The 16,920-nt window shown below is 49.6% G+C and overlaps 1 protein-coding gene across 1 annotated transcript; it reads left to right on the top strand.

The window, feature by feature from the left end:
• The first annotated feature begins 2,504 nt into the window (after nt 1–2,504).
• On the top strand, nt 2,505–5,472 carry LEP (leptin). Its single transcript, XM_006146862.2, has 2 exons — nt 2,505–2,648; nt 4,843–5,472. Exons 1-2 carry the CDS (start codon nt 2,505–2,507, stop codon nt 5,200–5,202), a joined length of 504 nt encoding a protein of 167 aa, XP_006146924.1. The 3' UTR covers nt 5,203–5,472.
• Nucleotides 5,473–16,920: the final 11,448 nt, after the last annotated feature.

Raw genomic sequence — 16,920 nt, 5'->3', positions numbered from 1 at the left:
CTCCCAAATGACTTAGTATTTTTCATATTTGAAGTTGACATAAGAGTACAATTTCAGAGCTCCATCCTGGAGCAGGGCATTTTTTTCACAGGCTCTGCCTTTGATTTGGAATTAGGGTGGCATGGAATTTGGGCTTTTCCTTCCTGGCTGGAGAAGCTGCTGGGGGTGGAGTAGAAAGCTCTGCTGCCTCTGCTGCCTCTGGTAGCCTCTGCACCCACCTGCTCGGCTATGGACAAGTGGACTCCTCTTCCTGAGCCTCAATATTTTCTCTTCTGTAAAATTTAGTTTTGAAAAAAAAAAAAAATTGATCGGGAACCAGCAGTTAGCGTAATGGCTATGTCGCTGGACTCCCATGTAGTCGACCGCAGTTCGTGTCCTGGACCCGGTGGCTTAAAACTCACGCCGGGCGCGTGTGCGTGCGTGCCCAAAATCCCAAGAGGAGAATGGAGGAGAAGGGATTGCGACGTGACCATCCCCCCTGGGGGGTGATTTCTCGCTTTCTGTCTCTATGTCTCTGTCTGTCTGGCAAACGCATGCACCCTATAGTGAAAAACCTCTCCAAAAAAAAAAAATTGATCAAACGATATAAATAATGTATAAAAAGAGTGCTTATATGTATGTTATGGCCAACAATACAAAAACATATAGTCGTGTAATGAGTTATATTAATATTGTCACCTATGGATGGGAAATGTGTTACCTGTATGCATCAGGACCCAGAGGAGGAGCCACACAAAAAGCAAAGATGAACTTCATTACCATCTCCAGAACCATCGGCCTCATGGTTACTTATATTTTATTACTACTTCAGGCTCCTCTACACACACTTAGCATGGATCATTGGCCACAGACCCACATGCCTTTAACTTTATTATCTTTTGCCTCATGTATCTCATCAAAACTTTGCTTCTTCATCAAGGATCTGCATATTATTAACTTTAGAATGCATGGCTCCATGACTTTGCCTGTCTTGAACTGTCTGGTGATCGTATTATGCTCTTTCTGGTCTTTGGGCCTTTGCATCAGTGTTTTTCTTGGTCACTTGCAACAACCACTTTCTTTCTTCTTTTCTTTTTTCTTTCTCCCTCCCTTTTTTCTTTCTTTTTTTTTTAATAATTTTTTTTTCTTTGTTCATGATAGAGCACCTGAGCATGCTTGAGAGAGAAAGAGAAATACCCTCAGGGCCTGGTCATGCTGTGACATGCTTCCTCCAGTCCTCCAGCCTGTCAGATCCTAGGTACTCGTGCATGTGCCTGGACTGTTTCCAGCTGACATAACCAGGGGTTTGACCTACGATTGCCATACGGGATCCTGCTCCTCTCTCTCTTTTTTTTAAATTATTATTTATTTTATTTTATTTTATTTATTATTATTTTGTTTGCTATAGTGCATATGCGTTCACCAGAGAGAGGTAGAGAGAGAAAGAGAGAGAGAAGGAAAGTGAGAAAGCAAGTCACCAGGAGATTTGAACCGTGGTTGGCCATGTGGGAGTTCAGCACCTTAACCACCACACCACCTGCCAGCCCTGAAACCCTGCTTCTCTTGAGCAGCACATTACTGCTGTGCCAGAAAGCTGGCCCCCAACAACCACTTTCGACTCTTCCTAACCCCTACTCAGTCTTTAATACCTAGCCCACTTGACACTTCCCCCAGGGAGCCCTCTTTGTGCTTGTCCTCTTTGCAGACCTTTTTCTTCCTATACTGGAATGTCCCCTTTCCTTGTTTTCTCTCCTGTTAGGTTGTAAGCCACCTGAAGATAGAGAGCATCAGTTGTTCACTGGTGCATCCTTGGTGCCTAGGCTACTAGGCACTGCATTCAATGTATTAGTCGAGAAGTGCTGGTTAGATTTGGGCTTCCAGTGGGAGAGAAAGTGGGTAATAAAGCGAGCAATAAAAGCCGTTGCAAAGATATCAGCAGGCTATTGAAAGCATAACAAGGAGGAGAAGGAAGTAACTTCATCTCTAATAATAGGGTAGTGAGAGAGTATGTTCCGCAACATCTGCAAGCTCTTTCACATACATTATCTAATTTGATCCTCATAAAAGCCTAGCAGTAACTATATTACAGGAATGAAGGTAGAGTTTTGAGTGGTTATGTGATATGCCTGAAGTGATGCAGCGACTAAATAACTAGATTCAAACCAGTCCTTGAAAGCCTCTTCTCTTTTCCTTGAAGCAACAATGAAGTGCACGTCATCACACCGTGTCTATTTGATTGTACTCTGGCTCATGCTCTATTGTCTATAGGACACCTCATTGTGGCTTTATTGACCAGGCAATGATCTTCTTCCCAACAGGATGCATTTAATTAGTATATGCCTAGCTAATGACTTGTCTAACCTTGAGGAGGAAGTACAGCCAGGGCAGTAAGCACATCTCATTTTCATCCACACGCAGTAATGTGGTTGCTAACAGGGCAGGTGTGTGTATTCTGAGATACTAGCCTCTTGTAATGTGCAGTTTCTTCTGTTTTCAGGCTCAAGAAGCACATCCTGGGAAGGAAAATGCGTTGTGGACCCCTGTGCCAATTCCTGTGGCTCTGGCCATGTCTGTCCTGCATTCTAGGTGTGCCCATCCGAAAAGTCCAGGATGACACCAAAACCCTCATCAAGACCATTGTCACCAGGATCAATGACATTTCACATACGGTAGGGACAGTCTGGGGGGACAGTACTGTGACTGGCCCAGCACTGGCTCCTAATAGAGACTGGAACCAGATGGTCCAAAAAACATTTGTTAAGCCTCTTTTCAATGCTAGTCACTTAGTAGAAGCTGAGGATGATTTGAAAACACAGGACTCATTCTTTCTGGTTTCCTTTTCTTTTTATTAAGTGTATTTATTTCTTTCTTGAGTAAGAGAAGAAGACCCCAGTAAGGTCTTGATGCCATGCTCTACCCCCAGCTTCAGTCAACCCCAGATGGTGGGCACACACGTGCCTGATACACTGAGGGAGGTCTCTGAATACATACCCAGATCTTTGCCATGTGGGTCAGCCTTGCAGGACCCTGTTTTGCCCTGTGCCATTGTCCAACCCTTCTTTCTAATGTTTCTCTTGACCCCTCTGCCAGCCTGGGATTGAGGGGTGAGTGGTTCCCAACCTAAACCACCCTAAGGCCCTGAAACCATGAGGCCATATGTTTTATTTTCAGCAGTTCCAACCTTTTGAGCACCAGGAACTGGTTTTATGGAAGACCATTTTCGTGCTGATGGGGAGTGAGGGAGATAGTTTATGAGCATGTGCAACCTAGATCCCCTGCATGCACAGTTCTCAATAGGGTTCACATGCCTATGAGAATCTAATGCCCCCACTGATCTGACAGGAAGCCAAAGTCAGACAGTAAAGAAAGCAATGGGGAGTGGCTATAAATACAGATGAAGCTTTGTTGCCTCACCCACTGCTCATCTCCTGCTGTGCTGCTTAGTCCCAGTACTGGTGTGTGGCCCAAAGACTGGGGACCCCTGTTTATTTTCACTGTACCATGGGAAAACTTGGACCTCAGAGGTCAGCAGGGGCATGTGTAGCAGCCTGTAAGGGTCCTGATAGCCTAACTCTTCCCAACCACACACACCGCTGCTTCTTCCTCTCCCTCATCTCTTACCTTCCTCATTGTCCTCCCTTCTTGACTTCAGTTCCTTGAATCTTAGTGCCTAGGGCCAGAGAGAACCTTGAAATTCCTTGTACTCCATTAGCAGGTGACAGACCTCCAGCAGCATCCCCTCTGGGCCTCCAATCCATCTCCACATGTGCTCATCATGAGGGTTCAAATGGTTTTAGCTAAACTCTGGTCCTGTGAAACTTCTCCACATCATTAGCCCCACCTTCCAGCATCACAATGGAAAGCAAGTCTACCCCCTTTCATGTGTAACCTTCTACATCTTTGCAGACAGTTCTCAGTGTCTACCCTGGTCTTTTCTCTGAAGTTAGACCTTTAGCCATTTCTCAGATGAGGACTATGTTTGGAATTTGAAATACTAAGTGTGAATCTTCATACTTCTCTCTGTCTTTTAAATCTTAAGCTCATTCTTTAATATCTTTAAGCCTTGGTTTCATCCTCTAGGTAATATCATACAGCCTTCACAAAGCATTATGACATTAACATTAGATAAAGCAAGTGAAAACACCTCATCTGGAGACTGCCACATTTTCTTCCATCTCCTAACCACTGGGATGTCTTACCAAGGAGAAGTTAGGTGGTCAGATGCAGAGACAGCTGAGAATTCGATGGAATCTTGAGCATTTCATAGAGAAAAACCAAAAGACTCCTTTCAAAATAGTTCTTCTATAAGGCTGCACATGGTAGATGCAGAGTGTCCCAACTTGAGAATGGTGTTGGGAATACATGGTCTGGGCAGTTACATAGAGAGGATCTCTCAATTTCTGGCAACTAGAGTCACTGAAGCAGAGTAAGGAGGTGAGGTCCTCACTGGGGACCTAGCTTTGATCCCTAAGGAGATGGGACTGCAGGGAGAACTGGAAAGGAGAGCCTATGAACCTGCTGGGGGTGGAAGGAGTAGAGTGTGGATGGGTGGGAGCTATGGAGAACCTAAGCTGCCTGGGGGAAAGACTCAACTAGATAAGAAATCGGGAGCCAAAACTGTTTCTTCAGCAGAAGTCATTTGAGAAGGCTGGTCTAGACTTGGAGGGTAAGGTGGTTTGGGAAGGGTCAGCTAGGAGGCTCAGCAGTCACCAGGCACAGGAAATAAAAGCCTAGAACAGGCTGGTGAGAAAGGGTAGGGCAGGAAGCCCATGAGCCTCCATGCTCGTGAGGAAGGTAGAGGGCTTTGGAGCATGATTTCTGCCCCCTCACTGAGTGCCTGCATGCTTTCTTCCTCCTGCACAGCAGTCGGTCTCCTCCAAACAGAGAGTCACTGGTCTGGACTTCATTCCTGGGCTTCACCCCCTCCTGAGTTTGTCCAAGATGGACCAGACATTGGCAGTCTACCAACAGATCCTCACCAGTCTGCCTTCCAGAAATGTGATCCAAATATCTAATGACCTGGAGAACCTTCGGGACCTTCTCCACCTGCTGGCCTCCTCCAAGAGCTGCCCCTTGCCTCTGGCCAGTGGCCTGGATACCTTGGAGAGCTTGGGCGGTGTCCTAGAAGCCTCACTCTATTCCACGGAGGTGGTGGCCCTGAGCAGGCTGCAGGGGTCTCTGCAGGACATGCTGCAGCAGCTAGACCTCAGCCCCAGGTGCTGAGGCCTTGAAGGCTGCTCTTCCCCCAAGGACCTTGTTGAGCAAAGAAACCTTGGCTTCCAAGCATCTTCAGGAGAAGAGAGCCTTGTGTGGACATCCCTTTTCCAGGACTCTGTCCATCTCTCACTCCTCTAAGCCACCCTTCCAAAGTCATAAGACTTCATGTTGCTTGAAACCAAAGATAAATACGCATGATTTCATGCGCACCAGGAAGCGGGTGCTATCCAGCAAACAGTGGAGCGTATCTGTGATTCTCACCAAATTCTTTGGCCACTGGGGAGTCATCCTGTCCCATCTTCATCTCCCTCTCACTGCATGCTTCAGTGTGACCAGGGTGATTCCGGGGTCTGGGGACAGAGCCTTTGGATGATCAGAGCAAGGGTTCATCCAAGAATCTGGGGGAGCACCATGAAGATCATGTACACCCACTGCTGGAAACTCCCAAGCAACACAAGTTGGAAGTACTTATTTATTTATTATGTGTTCTGTTCCAGATGGATGTAAACAGCCTCAGCTTTTCCAGGCTCTTTGAGATCAGCAAGGGCTAGGGATTGCTGTTTCCAATCCTGTCAACGGGTCTGGCTGAGGGGATCCCATTTTGAGTGACTTTAGGGTTGGAATGGTCCAAGCAGGAGCAGCCAAGGTGGCTTTCAAGTTAATTCCCTCGTAACTGGTTTTGTTTCTACTGTGACTGATTTTATATTACAGTGTCTGCAATGGCATTGCCCTGAGGGGATCTCTAGGGGCCAAGTTATTTTTAAAAGAAGATTAATTTGGTCAAGTGTAATACATGTCCTCTGGCAGAGAGGAATGGAATGTGTTGCAGGAGCAGGAAGGATCTAGAATGTGTTCTCTGAATGATATTTGCATGGAGAGCTGTCTGGAATGGGTGAGGCTATTTTCTCACCTTCTGAACTACTTAGGTGTTTCCAGGGAAATAACAAAATAGACAGTTCTTTCAGGGGAGTGGTGAGGTTTGTTCAGGTGCTCATGGACAGCGGGTGCTGAAGCTAAAGGCTATTTGTTGGGGCAGTGCTGAGGGCTGGCCTCGTTCAGCTGCTAGGGATGGTCTCTCCTTCCAGGGAGCGAGGACCCCATGCTCAAGACAGTGATCTTCAGAGTAGGTGTTCTTGGCGTGGTCTTCTGAATGGTCCTGAGTTGATTCCACAGAGTTTATAACAGGGCAGTGTCTCCCATTGGGGTCTACATGTCAAATTGGGGTTCTCCAACAGGCTGATCAAAGCAAAGCCATGTTTTCCACCCATTCTGATGGTGGAGGGTGGTGGTTATTCTACTGAGAAAACAAAATCCTTTAGCAGATGGTCTGAAGGCCTAGACCAGCACTGTGGTGAGTGCCAGGACCCCAGGCCAGGCCTTTGCGCTAAGATTATGTCCAGTAGGATGTACAGGAGGCTTGAGTGTTTGCACCACGCTGCAGCCATGACATGGCCATCTCACGGTCAGGGGTGGGAGGAGGTGGAGCCGAGGAAACTTGAATCAAACCAGTAAACTTTAAGACCGGTGCCTGCAGCCTATGACATGGTGGTTAAGATGGTTGGATCCCACATGGCCAACTGTGTGATTAGAGTCCTGAACCTGGTGGCTCGAAAAAACATGCTGGCTGTGTGTGCGTGTGTGCCTAAAATCCCAAAAGGAGGTTGGAAGACAAGGGATTGCGGCATGACCGGTCTCCCTAGGGGAGTGATTTCTCACTTTCTCTCTCTCTCTCTGGCAAGTGCACATGCCCCATAGCACATGCTTTAAAAGCCCAGTTCTGCCCTCAGGGACCTTGCATTCCCAGAGATTAAATCCCACTCACCAACGTGCAGAGGCAGGCATCTCACCGTGACACCCAGATAGCCAAAAGCACAGCGCTGTCACCAGCAGGTGGGAAGTGCCATGAGCTGAGGGCAGCGGGCGCCCGTGGGCTAACCCTGCTCGTACTCCGTAGCATATTTATCCTTTTCAGGCCACGTTAGCATCTATTACTGTGTAGCCATATCCCTGGGAAGTGATATAACAGAATTATGAGTCAGACATACCTTCAGACTCTACGAGTCAGTACGGGGCAGGACCAGGATGAAAGCTCAGGTCCTGTGGCCCCCTGAGTGTCCCTTAACCAGGTGATGCTCTCTGGAGATGGGCAGTAGCAGGGAGACCAGAAGCGCTTTTTGCAAGTGAGTTTTGAGGCAGATTTTGAAGGGGGCTGAGGGATGTGAGGTACCTGTAGAGAGGAGGTTGTGTAGTCGGAAGCCTCAGTGCCTGGGGCGTGGGGTGAGGGTGTACACGGCAAGTTTCAGCAAAAAGCAGAGATGGAAGGGGTGGGAACAGGAGGACATGGTGAAGAGGTTTTGAAGGGCAAAGAAGTCTGATATGAGAAGAGTTAAGAGTCACAAGTTCTGGGCCGGCTCCGCGACCTGGTGACTAAGGCAGCAGATCCCACATGGCTGACCTGTGGTTTCAGTCCCGGACTGGCAGCTTGAGAAACACACCGGGTGCGTGTGTGTGTGTGTGTCCCAAATCTTAACAGGATGGAGAAATGGAGGAGAAGAGATTGCGGCGTGACTATGCCCCACAGAGGGTGCGCTCTCCCTCTTCCTCTCTAATCTCTCTGTCTGGTGAACCTATGTGCCCTTTGGCCAATTAAGAAAGGAAAAATAAATAAATAAATAAACTTGAAAGAGTCACAAGTTCTGGAGTAGAGGCCCGTGTCATGGCCAGGGACAGACTCGTTCTAGAAAATGTGACTTAGATAATCACAGCCACCTAATCAGGCCAGGAGATCTTAAGCCTTTTACTTACAAAACCTGGCACGATGGTTCTTCCCAGAGTGTGAAACTTCTCAAATATATATTTTTCGTAACAACAGAAGTTTGGTTTTGTTTTGAAAACATCTAAATAAATTAACTTTGCTCCCTGTCTTTGTTTTCTGTTGCCTTTTGTGGAGGGGCTTCGGGACAGCTGCAGCCGTTTGTAAGTGACAGGGCAAAGCCTAGCTGGCCTTCATCCGTCCCTGGGGTCAGCTCCACCCCGGGCTTGGCCACAGCCAGCCGCCAGTTATTCAGGCTAAAGGATGAGCCTGAGGCACGGAGCTGGCAGACAAGCACTTTCTGCATCCTGGTCAGTGCAGTTCTGCAAGGCAGCCTCGAGAAGCACCATTTATTAACACAAACAGGTGACAGCAGCTCACAAACCAAAACACGCAGCCCAATAACAGCCAGCCTGTGCACAGCGTCCGAAAGACAGCACGTCCCTCGTTGCGGGCACAGCACACAGACACTCGTCCCTGCAGTCCATGTAGCACCTCGTGGCTTCGACCCGGAGAACCTGGCATGCTGGCCCATCACCCGCAACCACCATGGGTAAGTTCAAAGATGGAGGGAAAAGTTGTTGGCTGCACCGGGGCTTAAGTGAGATCAAAACGCAGTGTCTGGGATTAAGTGACCCTCCTTTCCCTTCCCGTCACAATTAGCAACAGGCTTTAAGGATCGGTAGTCCTGGGCCAGGGAGCACGGGGATATCGACCCACTTGAAGCACAGATGAGAGCTGCAGGGTCCTTTCCTACTGTCTTAGCTTGGGCTGCTGTGACGGAGTACCACAGGCCGGGTGACGTAAACGATGACATTCGGGGTGCCAGTCGGTTCTGGTAAGGGCCCTCTTCTGGGTTGCATGCTGCCATCTTCTCGCGCACGCACGTGGCAGAAAGACAGAGCAAGAGCGCTCCCTAGGGTTGCCCCCCTTTTTGCCATAGGGCACATGTGCTCACCAGAGAGACACACACAGAGACAGACAGAGAGAGAGAGTGAGAAATCACCTTCCAGGGGGATGGCCACACTGCACTCCCTTCTCCTCCGTTCTCCTCCTGGGATTTTGGGGACGCCTGCATGAGTACCCGGCATGACTTTTAAGCCACCAGGTCCAGGACTCAAACCACGGTCAACCATGTGGGAGACCAGCACCTTAACCACCATGCCACCTGCTGCTCCCCCCTGAGGTCCCTTTTATAAAGGCACTAACACCACTCCTGAGAGCTCCATCTTCACGCCCTGATAACCTCCCAAAGGGCCCACCTCCTAACACCATTACCATGGCGGTGAGGATCTCAACATAAGAATCCCCCCTGAGGTCCCTTTTATAAAGGCACTAACTCCACTCCTGAGAGCCCCATCTTCACGGCCTGATAACCTCCCAAAGGACCCACCTCCTAACACCATTACCATGGTGGTGAGGATCTCAACATAAGAATTTGGGGGAGACACAAACATCCCATCCATTACCTGTGTACTAGCTTGGGTTAGGGAAGGAAAGGAGCCCTGAACGAGGGGAAACCGCAGGCAGGGCGCTGTCAGATGTGACTGGAGCAGCCTCAGTGGCAGCCTGGCAGCTCAGGGGAGTGGCTAGCCTCTCTACCAGTCAGGACCCCACAGCTGCAAGTGACAGAAACCAAAACAAGCCAACCTAAAGAAAAAGGGAGAGACTGTACCAGCCCGCATTGCTAAGGACTCCTTGCCCTGCTCCGTCTCTTACGCCCCTGTCCTCTGCACCCACTTCTTCTCCGGATGGGGAGAAGACAGTCTCCCGCATCTCCAGGCTTAGGGGGCCTTGGCTCCCAGGGTCACGGAGAAGGGTGTCTCTTTCTCTGTTAGTAGTGCCAGCAATGTTGCAGGAGGGCTCTTTTTGTTGCCAAGGATGGGACAGCCCCATGAGAACCACAGGGTTGAGAAGGAGGGAACAAGAGCGCTACCAAGAGATGCCCAGAGAAAGAATTTTTTTAAAAAGTATAAGCAAGTAGAAAACATATGCTCTCCTCCACCTCTCTTGCTCTCTGGAGTCCCCTGAGGTTTATGACTTCACTTAGGAGGACCTTGAGTCCTACCTCTCACACCCGGACACTCCTGCTGCAGCCCACCCCTCCACTGCCGAGTCAGTCCCATCCTGCCAGTCCCTGGGTTCTGGTCCACCCTCCGCTCACTGGGCAGCCCACAAAAGTAAATAACTCCTGGGGAACCAGCAGTTAGCGTAATGGCTATGTCGCTGGACTCCCACGTAGTTGACCGTGGTTCTCGTCCCGGACCCGGTGGCTTAAAACTCACGTCGGGCGCGTGTGCGTGCGTGCCCAAGATCCTGAGAAGAGAATGAAGGAGAAGGGATTGCAGCGTGACCACCCCCCCTGGGGGGTGATTTCTCGCTTTCTGTCTCTATGTCTCTCTCTGTCTGTCTGGCGAGCACACTCGCCCTATAGCGAAAAACCTCTCCAAAAAAAAAAAAAAAAGTAAATAACTCCTCATTATGTCCCACTGAAATCTTTCCTTGTACCTTCTAGCCATGGACCCAGCACCCAGAATGCCTCCCAGAATGACCTGGAGTATTCCTGGAGTATTTCCCTCTTCATGGCAGACCTCTCAGTTCCTGAGACAGGACTCTCACAGCTGTTTGTATGGCCTAGATGGCATCGTCTCGGAGAAAGGAAAACCAGCTTAAAGAGGCTATGTAATGAGCCCAGGGCTGGGGACCAGCAGATGGCTTAATGGTTATATCACTGGACTCCCACATGGTCGACCGCAGTTTAAGTCCTAGATCCGGTGGCTTAAATTTATGCCAGGCACATGTGCATGCATGCCCAAGATCCCGAGAGGAGAGCCCAGGGCTATGTAACTAGTGACCATCGGAGGGGGCGATCAGATCCTGACCCCAACACTCCTGGTGTGTCCTTAGGGAGCCCCGCATCCCCAGCCTATGCTTGATAAATGGAGTCAGAGTCGTCAAGAAGATGGATGCATTTTGAGTTACCCTGTAGGAAGCCACTCTCCTCCCAACACACACACACACACACACACACACACACACACACAGTCCCCATACCCACTTCTCATGAGCAAGAAATGGCACCAAAGTGGCTTGGGCCTAGAAGTCAGAGCAGCTGAGGGGCCTGGCAGGGAACCAGGGCAGAGCAGAATCCCATCGAGGTTGAGAACAAGATGGTGGAAGGGTGTGTGGTGAGAGTCTTTGTAAAGGTGGAGGGGTGAGGAGAGTGGGGAGTGCTTGGCAACTTCCTTTCACTGCCAGGCTCAGCTCCAGGATTCGCAGCTCTAGGGCAGTTTCTGGGGTGTCTCCTTTGCCCACTCCGGGTCCCTGGGGCTGAAGGTGGTTGGGGAGGAAGAGGGGGATAGGGCTCAGGACTAAAATCATCTTCTGCTCTGAGTGTCTGGCACCCCTGGATGGCCTTGGGCAGAATGATCCCAGCCACATGTACAGTGTCATGGAGCACATGGCAGGTGCCAGGCACACCTGTACCATCAATCTAGTCCTCACACCGCCTGATGAAGGAGATATTTGAGATGGAGAAACCACAGCTTAGCAGGGTCCTCTCTGTGTCCCGGACTAGCCCAGCCGGGACCAAGACTCGAACCTGGTAGACTGGCTCAACAGCCAAGTCCTGACCCCCCACCATATGCGGGCTCTCTGTGCCTCTGTCTCCTACAGGGAAGGCCATTGGAGGATGAGCCCTTGCAGTTCTGATCTGTGGATTCCTTGCAGTGATAAGTTAGGGAGGAAAGGCATCTAGATGCCAGAATACTGGGGAGGGAGCAGGGAGGGCGCTTTTCGAAGGTGTTAGCTGAGCTGTGTCCTCATCCCCAGGGACCTAGAAAGCCAGCCTGTGGCTCCTCGAAGTCCCCTGCAAGTCTGAGGCAGGTAGCGGGGTCTAGGGAACATGTCTGCCCCCTGGTGGGCTGTCTTGTTTCTGAGCAAGCACAAGCCTGAGATGCCCACCCTCAGAGGCCTGGGAACCCAGCTGATACTAAAAGGGATGCCTGCAGCAGAGGCCTGGAGGTGTCACCCGCTCTGTAGAAGTGACATCACCCCGAGGCCAGAGTGAGGAGCATGTTCTTCAAGTCATCCTTTCAGATCATTTCCACCTCCCCTGAGGCGGCAGCTCACATCTGCCAGCAGCTGGCAGAGTCCAGAGGCAGTGTCTGGCCTTATCCATCCTCCATGGCAGTACTTAGCCACATCTAGTGAGAAGAAGTCAGGTCAACCTAGCAGGACCTTCCACAGACCCTGCCCCAAGAGCTTTCTCATACCAGCCCCACAACCACACAACCAAGGGAGTGCACCCCACCTCTCCAACTGGAAAAGTTAGAGCAATGTATCCCAGGCCTTTCATCTCAGGATCCAATATCTGGTCTCCACAAACCCACCAGGGTCAAGGCTGCTGGTACATTGCTGATCTCAGCGCCCGCCCCTCACCTGGATCCTTCTCTGGGAACTCACCCTGTCAAACCTGAAGATAGGACAATTGAGGATGCAAAGAAAGTGAGGGCTAGACACCCCAATATTCCAATTGTGTTCTTAGGGGAGCCCCACACCCCTCGGCCTATGCTGGATCAATGGAGTCAGTGTCCACAAGGAGATAGTAGGAAGCCACTCCCCCCAACACACACACTCAGTGCTTGTGCTCACTTTTCATAAACACAGCCCTCACTGCCACTCCAGCTGTCAACCGAGAGAGCACTTAGCCCTTAGGCAGGTCACTTTAACCTCTCTTTGCCTTGGTTTCCCATCTGCACAGTGGGATGAGTCTTTACAGGATTAGATCAGAGTCCCCAACTCCCTGGCTATGGATCGGCACTAGTCAGTGGCCTGACTCCAGTTGTGGCTTGTTGGGAGCTGGGTGCACACCACGTCAGTCTGCTGGGCTGCCTGGTGGGGCACACAGTGAGCAGGGGAGTGAGGCTTCATCCGTGTTTGCAGCCACTCCCCATCACTCGCAAGGCAGCTTGGGCTCCACCTTCTGTTGGATGAGCGGTGGTATTGGGTTTTCCTTGGAGTGCAAACCCCACTGTTGTGTGATCTTGTCACTGTATATTGCAACGTGGTAGTGGTGGAAACTGGGTGTACAGTAGGTGTGGTGTGCTTGCATCATCCAGGTCCATGGAGAGATTGACTTCCAGGAGGCCAGTCTCTGGTGCTAGGAAAGTCGGGGACCGCTGGATTGGGTAATAAAATGTTTGGGAAGCTATTAGCCTAATGACCGGCATACAGAAAGCACTCAGTAAATCACGTTGCTGTTTTTATTGTTAACGAGTCAGGGAAGCAAAAGGAGTGGGAGTTGCAGAAGCAGATGCTCTCAGTGGCCCGCTCACCTCTGGGTCTGACACAGCTGCCTGTGTACTTCCTCCATACAGCACTGCCCATGTCACTGCTCCACTTTGCTGTCCCAGGACGCCCTCCCAGCCCACGCAGGCATCCTGAAAGTGATGGGGAGAGTGAGGGCCAGAGGAGTGAGTCTCAACCAGCAGGGAATGGGGGTCCATGGGTAAGTGCCCCAGGCCCCCACCCTCTGCAGGAGCACGCGTGAGGTGTCTTCTACAGGGAATCAAGGCCTAGATCAATAGGCGCTCTTTGCTGGCTCTGGCTCTTCCCCAGTGCACCTCTCACTCCTGCTTTCCAGGGACACCTCCCAAATAGACCTCCTGCACCAGAACCTTCGCCTCAGGCTCTGCTGATGCAGGAACCCAAAGTAGAAAAACTGCAAAGAAAATGGACACCAAGAGAGCCGTGAAGTGAGGTCCCAAAGGGGTGCAGGACCACACACCAACACTCAAGAAAGACACTGTGCCTCCCAAGGATCTAGGCCGAGAGAGAGAGAGATGAGAGGATCATCAGGTAGGAGGGATCCACTTCAGACGCGGGAAGGAGAGTAAGGGCAGGAAGAGGCATTTGCTACGATGGAAGAAATACAAGACTCATAAAGGAAGAGGCATGAGCTGTATGGAAAAAAGAAAATATATACACGACGGGACTAAAAAATGTTCATGCAAAAATGGAATTAAAGTACGAGTTGTTTCGGTGCAAAAAAAGTTTTCAAATGCATGCATAATTTTTTTGGTAAGTTTCCCATGAGTATATAACGTTAAACACCACCTTATCACGGACCAGGCAGTGTCCGGCACATTCCATTCTTATTGGGCAAAAGATATAATTGAGACATATATAACAAGCCCATTATTTAACATTGTTTCAGGGTCCAGCCAGTGGTTAAGGGGGCTGGATCCCACACGGCTGGCTGTGCAGTTCAAGTCTAGGACTTGGAGACTTGAAAAAACACACCGGGTGCATGTGCATGCATCCCCAAAATCCCGAGAGGAAAACAGAGAAGGGATTTTGGTATAGTCATCCCCCAGGGAGGTGATCTCTCTCTCTCTCTCTTTCTCTGTCTCTCTCTCTTAGTGAGCACCCACACCCTATAGCCAAAAAATAAAATGCTTTTCAGAGTTTTAAAAATTAAAGGCTAAACTTCCTAGTAGAATTCTGCTCACTTTTTTCTTTCTTTCTTTTTTTTTTAAAGAGATTTTTGCCTTAGGGTGCATGTGCTCTTGAAAGAAAGAGAGATAGACAGTGAGAGGAAAATTGAGAAATCATCCCCCAGAAGGGATGGCCACACTGCAATCCCTTCTCCTCCATTCTCCTTCCAAGATCTTGGGCACATGAGCACATGTGCCTGGCGTGATTTTGAAGCCACTAAGTCTGAGACTTAAACCGTACTCGACCACGTGGGAGTCCAAACACGGAACTGCTACGCCATCTGCTGGCCCCAGATTTTGCTCACTCTTAATTTGCTCTGCTATCTTCATTTAAGTCCAAAGACACATGATCCAAACCAAGTGTAAAAGACAATTTTGAGACAATGAGATAAATTTGAATGGATTCAGTTTTAATGATAATAGGAATTATCGTTAATTTTATTTGGTATAATAATGTCATGGTGGTTAATTATTTTTCCATGCTTCTTTGTTCATTAAAGATGCAAATTGAAATAGTTAGGGTGAGATGACATGATGTCTGGGATTTATCTCAAAGTACTTCAGCAGGCCCAGCCTCTGTGGCAGTTGGTAATGCACCTGACTGAAGAGCTGGAAGCCACATCTGTCTGTGATTCGAGTTCCTGGTCCAGTCAGCCTGAAAACATGCCAGGCACATGTGCCCAGGATCCCGGTAGGCTAGACGACGGGAGGAAGGGGGTTGTGGCATGATAGAGCTTCTCTCTCTTTCTTTCCCTCCTCCCTCTCTCATGTGCACACATGTGCTCTAGCAAGAATGAAAAATTGGGGGGGGGGGCAGCAGGTGGTGTGGTGGTTAAGGTGCTCTACTCCTACATGGATAACCATGGTTCAAGTCCCAGACTCAGCAGCTTGAAAACCACAACAAGTGAATAGATAGATAAATACATAAATGAATGTTAAAAACATTTTTTGAAGAGAACTTCAGCAAAATATACATATGTGTGTGTGTGTGTGTGTGTGTGTATGGTTGTTGGAAAAATCATGACACATCTTGTATAGAGAAACAGTCATGACTTTTCTGACAACCCAATATATAGTTAGACAGATCAGATAAACATCAAAATGATCATTATTGAAGCTGGGTGATCGGTACATGGGAGTCCATTATGCCAGGTCTTCTACTTTTGTTAACACTTCTAAAATCTGGGGGAAGGTTTCGTTCAGATACAGGCCCCCTGTACTTCCTTCCCAGGTACTCTGTATTCCTGGGAAGGAAGGAGGAGGGCGGGTGGAGGAAGAGGGAGAATGAGACTATGATGTGGAGCCGAGCTGTAGTTAACTTCACATTTGATTTCACCGCCTGGCAGATGTCCCAGGGCCTTGGGGGGACAGCAGACTGTCAATGCGGGTGTGAAACAGTGAACCACAACAGAGACTTAGCAAATCAAACAAGCAGAGAGCCGTAAGACCCAGCTGCAAGACACAGAAGAGAGAAAAGCCGAAGGAGCAGATATTGGGGCCTCAAGTTCCACCCCAACCCTGCAGGGCCTCGGGATGCCCCAAGGAAGCTAACTCCCCCTCTGGCTCCCTTTCTAAGTACACTGTTTAAGGAGAGGAGCTCTCGGGGCCACTTGTGAAGGGGCTCATTCCCACTGCAGTTATTGTGACACAAGTCACCTTACTCCTCCCTTCCCACCCTGCCCTGGGGATCAGAGCGCTACCCAGGGCAGGCCCACCCCATTTCTCAGCCTGCTTACTTGAAACCCTCCCGGAGCCAGGGTAGACCACTGTCCACACCCCACTCTGCCCGCTCTAGAGTTCATTCTCCTGAATTTAGGAGACATGGAGTGCAGGACAGGACAGGCCAAGGGACCTATTCAGAAAGTGTGTAGGAGGAGGCGTCCCTACAGGCTCCTCAGCCAGCCTAAGCTGGCGAATCGCAGAGGGGACTTTCCTGGGCCATTTCCCAGGCAAATGGCCCCAGCAATATCAGGATCAGAAAACCATGGGGCCAGCAGATGGCATAGTGGTTAAGATGCCGGACTTCCACATGGCCAGTCACAGTTTGAGTCCCGGACCTGGAGGCTTGAAAAACATGCTGGGCATGTGTGTGTGTGTGTGTGTGTGTGTTTTTTTTATGCTGTGCACGTGTGTGTGTGTGTGTGTGTGTGTGTGTGTGTGTATGTGTGTGTGTGTGTATGCCCAAAATCCAAGAGGAATATGGAGAAGAGATTGTGAAATGGCCATCTCCCTGGGGGAGGTGATTTCTCTCTCTCTCTTGCTCTCTCTCTCTCTCTCTCTCTCTCTCCCTCTCTTTCTTTCTCTGGCGAGCACATGCACTCTGTAGCAAAACTAAAAAAATTAAAAATCAACTCTCAGCTTGGCCACTTCTGCAGTAATTCTGGAAGACGCCAACCCCATAGCTTTGGCCTTTGT

The sequence above is a fragment of the Tupaia chinensis genome, unplaced genomic scaffold, assembly GCF_000334495.1.
Source record: "Tupaia chinensis unplaced genomic scaffold, TupChi_1.0 Scaffold000192_1, whole genome shotgun sequence".
NCBI classification, from domain to species: Eukaryota; Metazoa; Chordata; class Mammalia; order Scandentia; family Tupaiidae; genus Tupaia; species Tupaia belangeri.
The sequence above is the reverse complement of the archived record's forward strand: the minus strand, read 5'-3'. Positions and strand labels throughout refer to the sequence as shown.

Excerpts from the sequence above, each read along its gene's own strand:
- LEP (XM_006146862.2), top strand. The coding sequence starts at position 2,505 with ATGCGTTGTGGACCCCTGTGCCAATTCCTGTGGCTCTGGCCATGTCTG. Across the intron at positions 2,649-4,842 it reads TCAATGACATTTCACATACG|CAGTCGGTCTCCTCCAAACA; the intron begins GTAGGGACAGTC and ends CCTCCTGCACAG.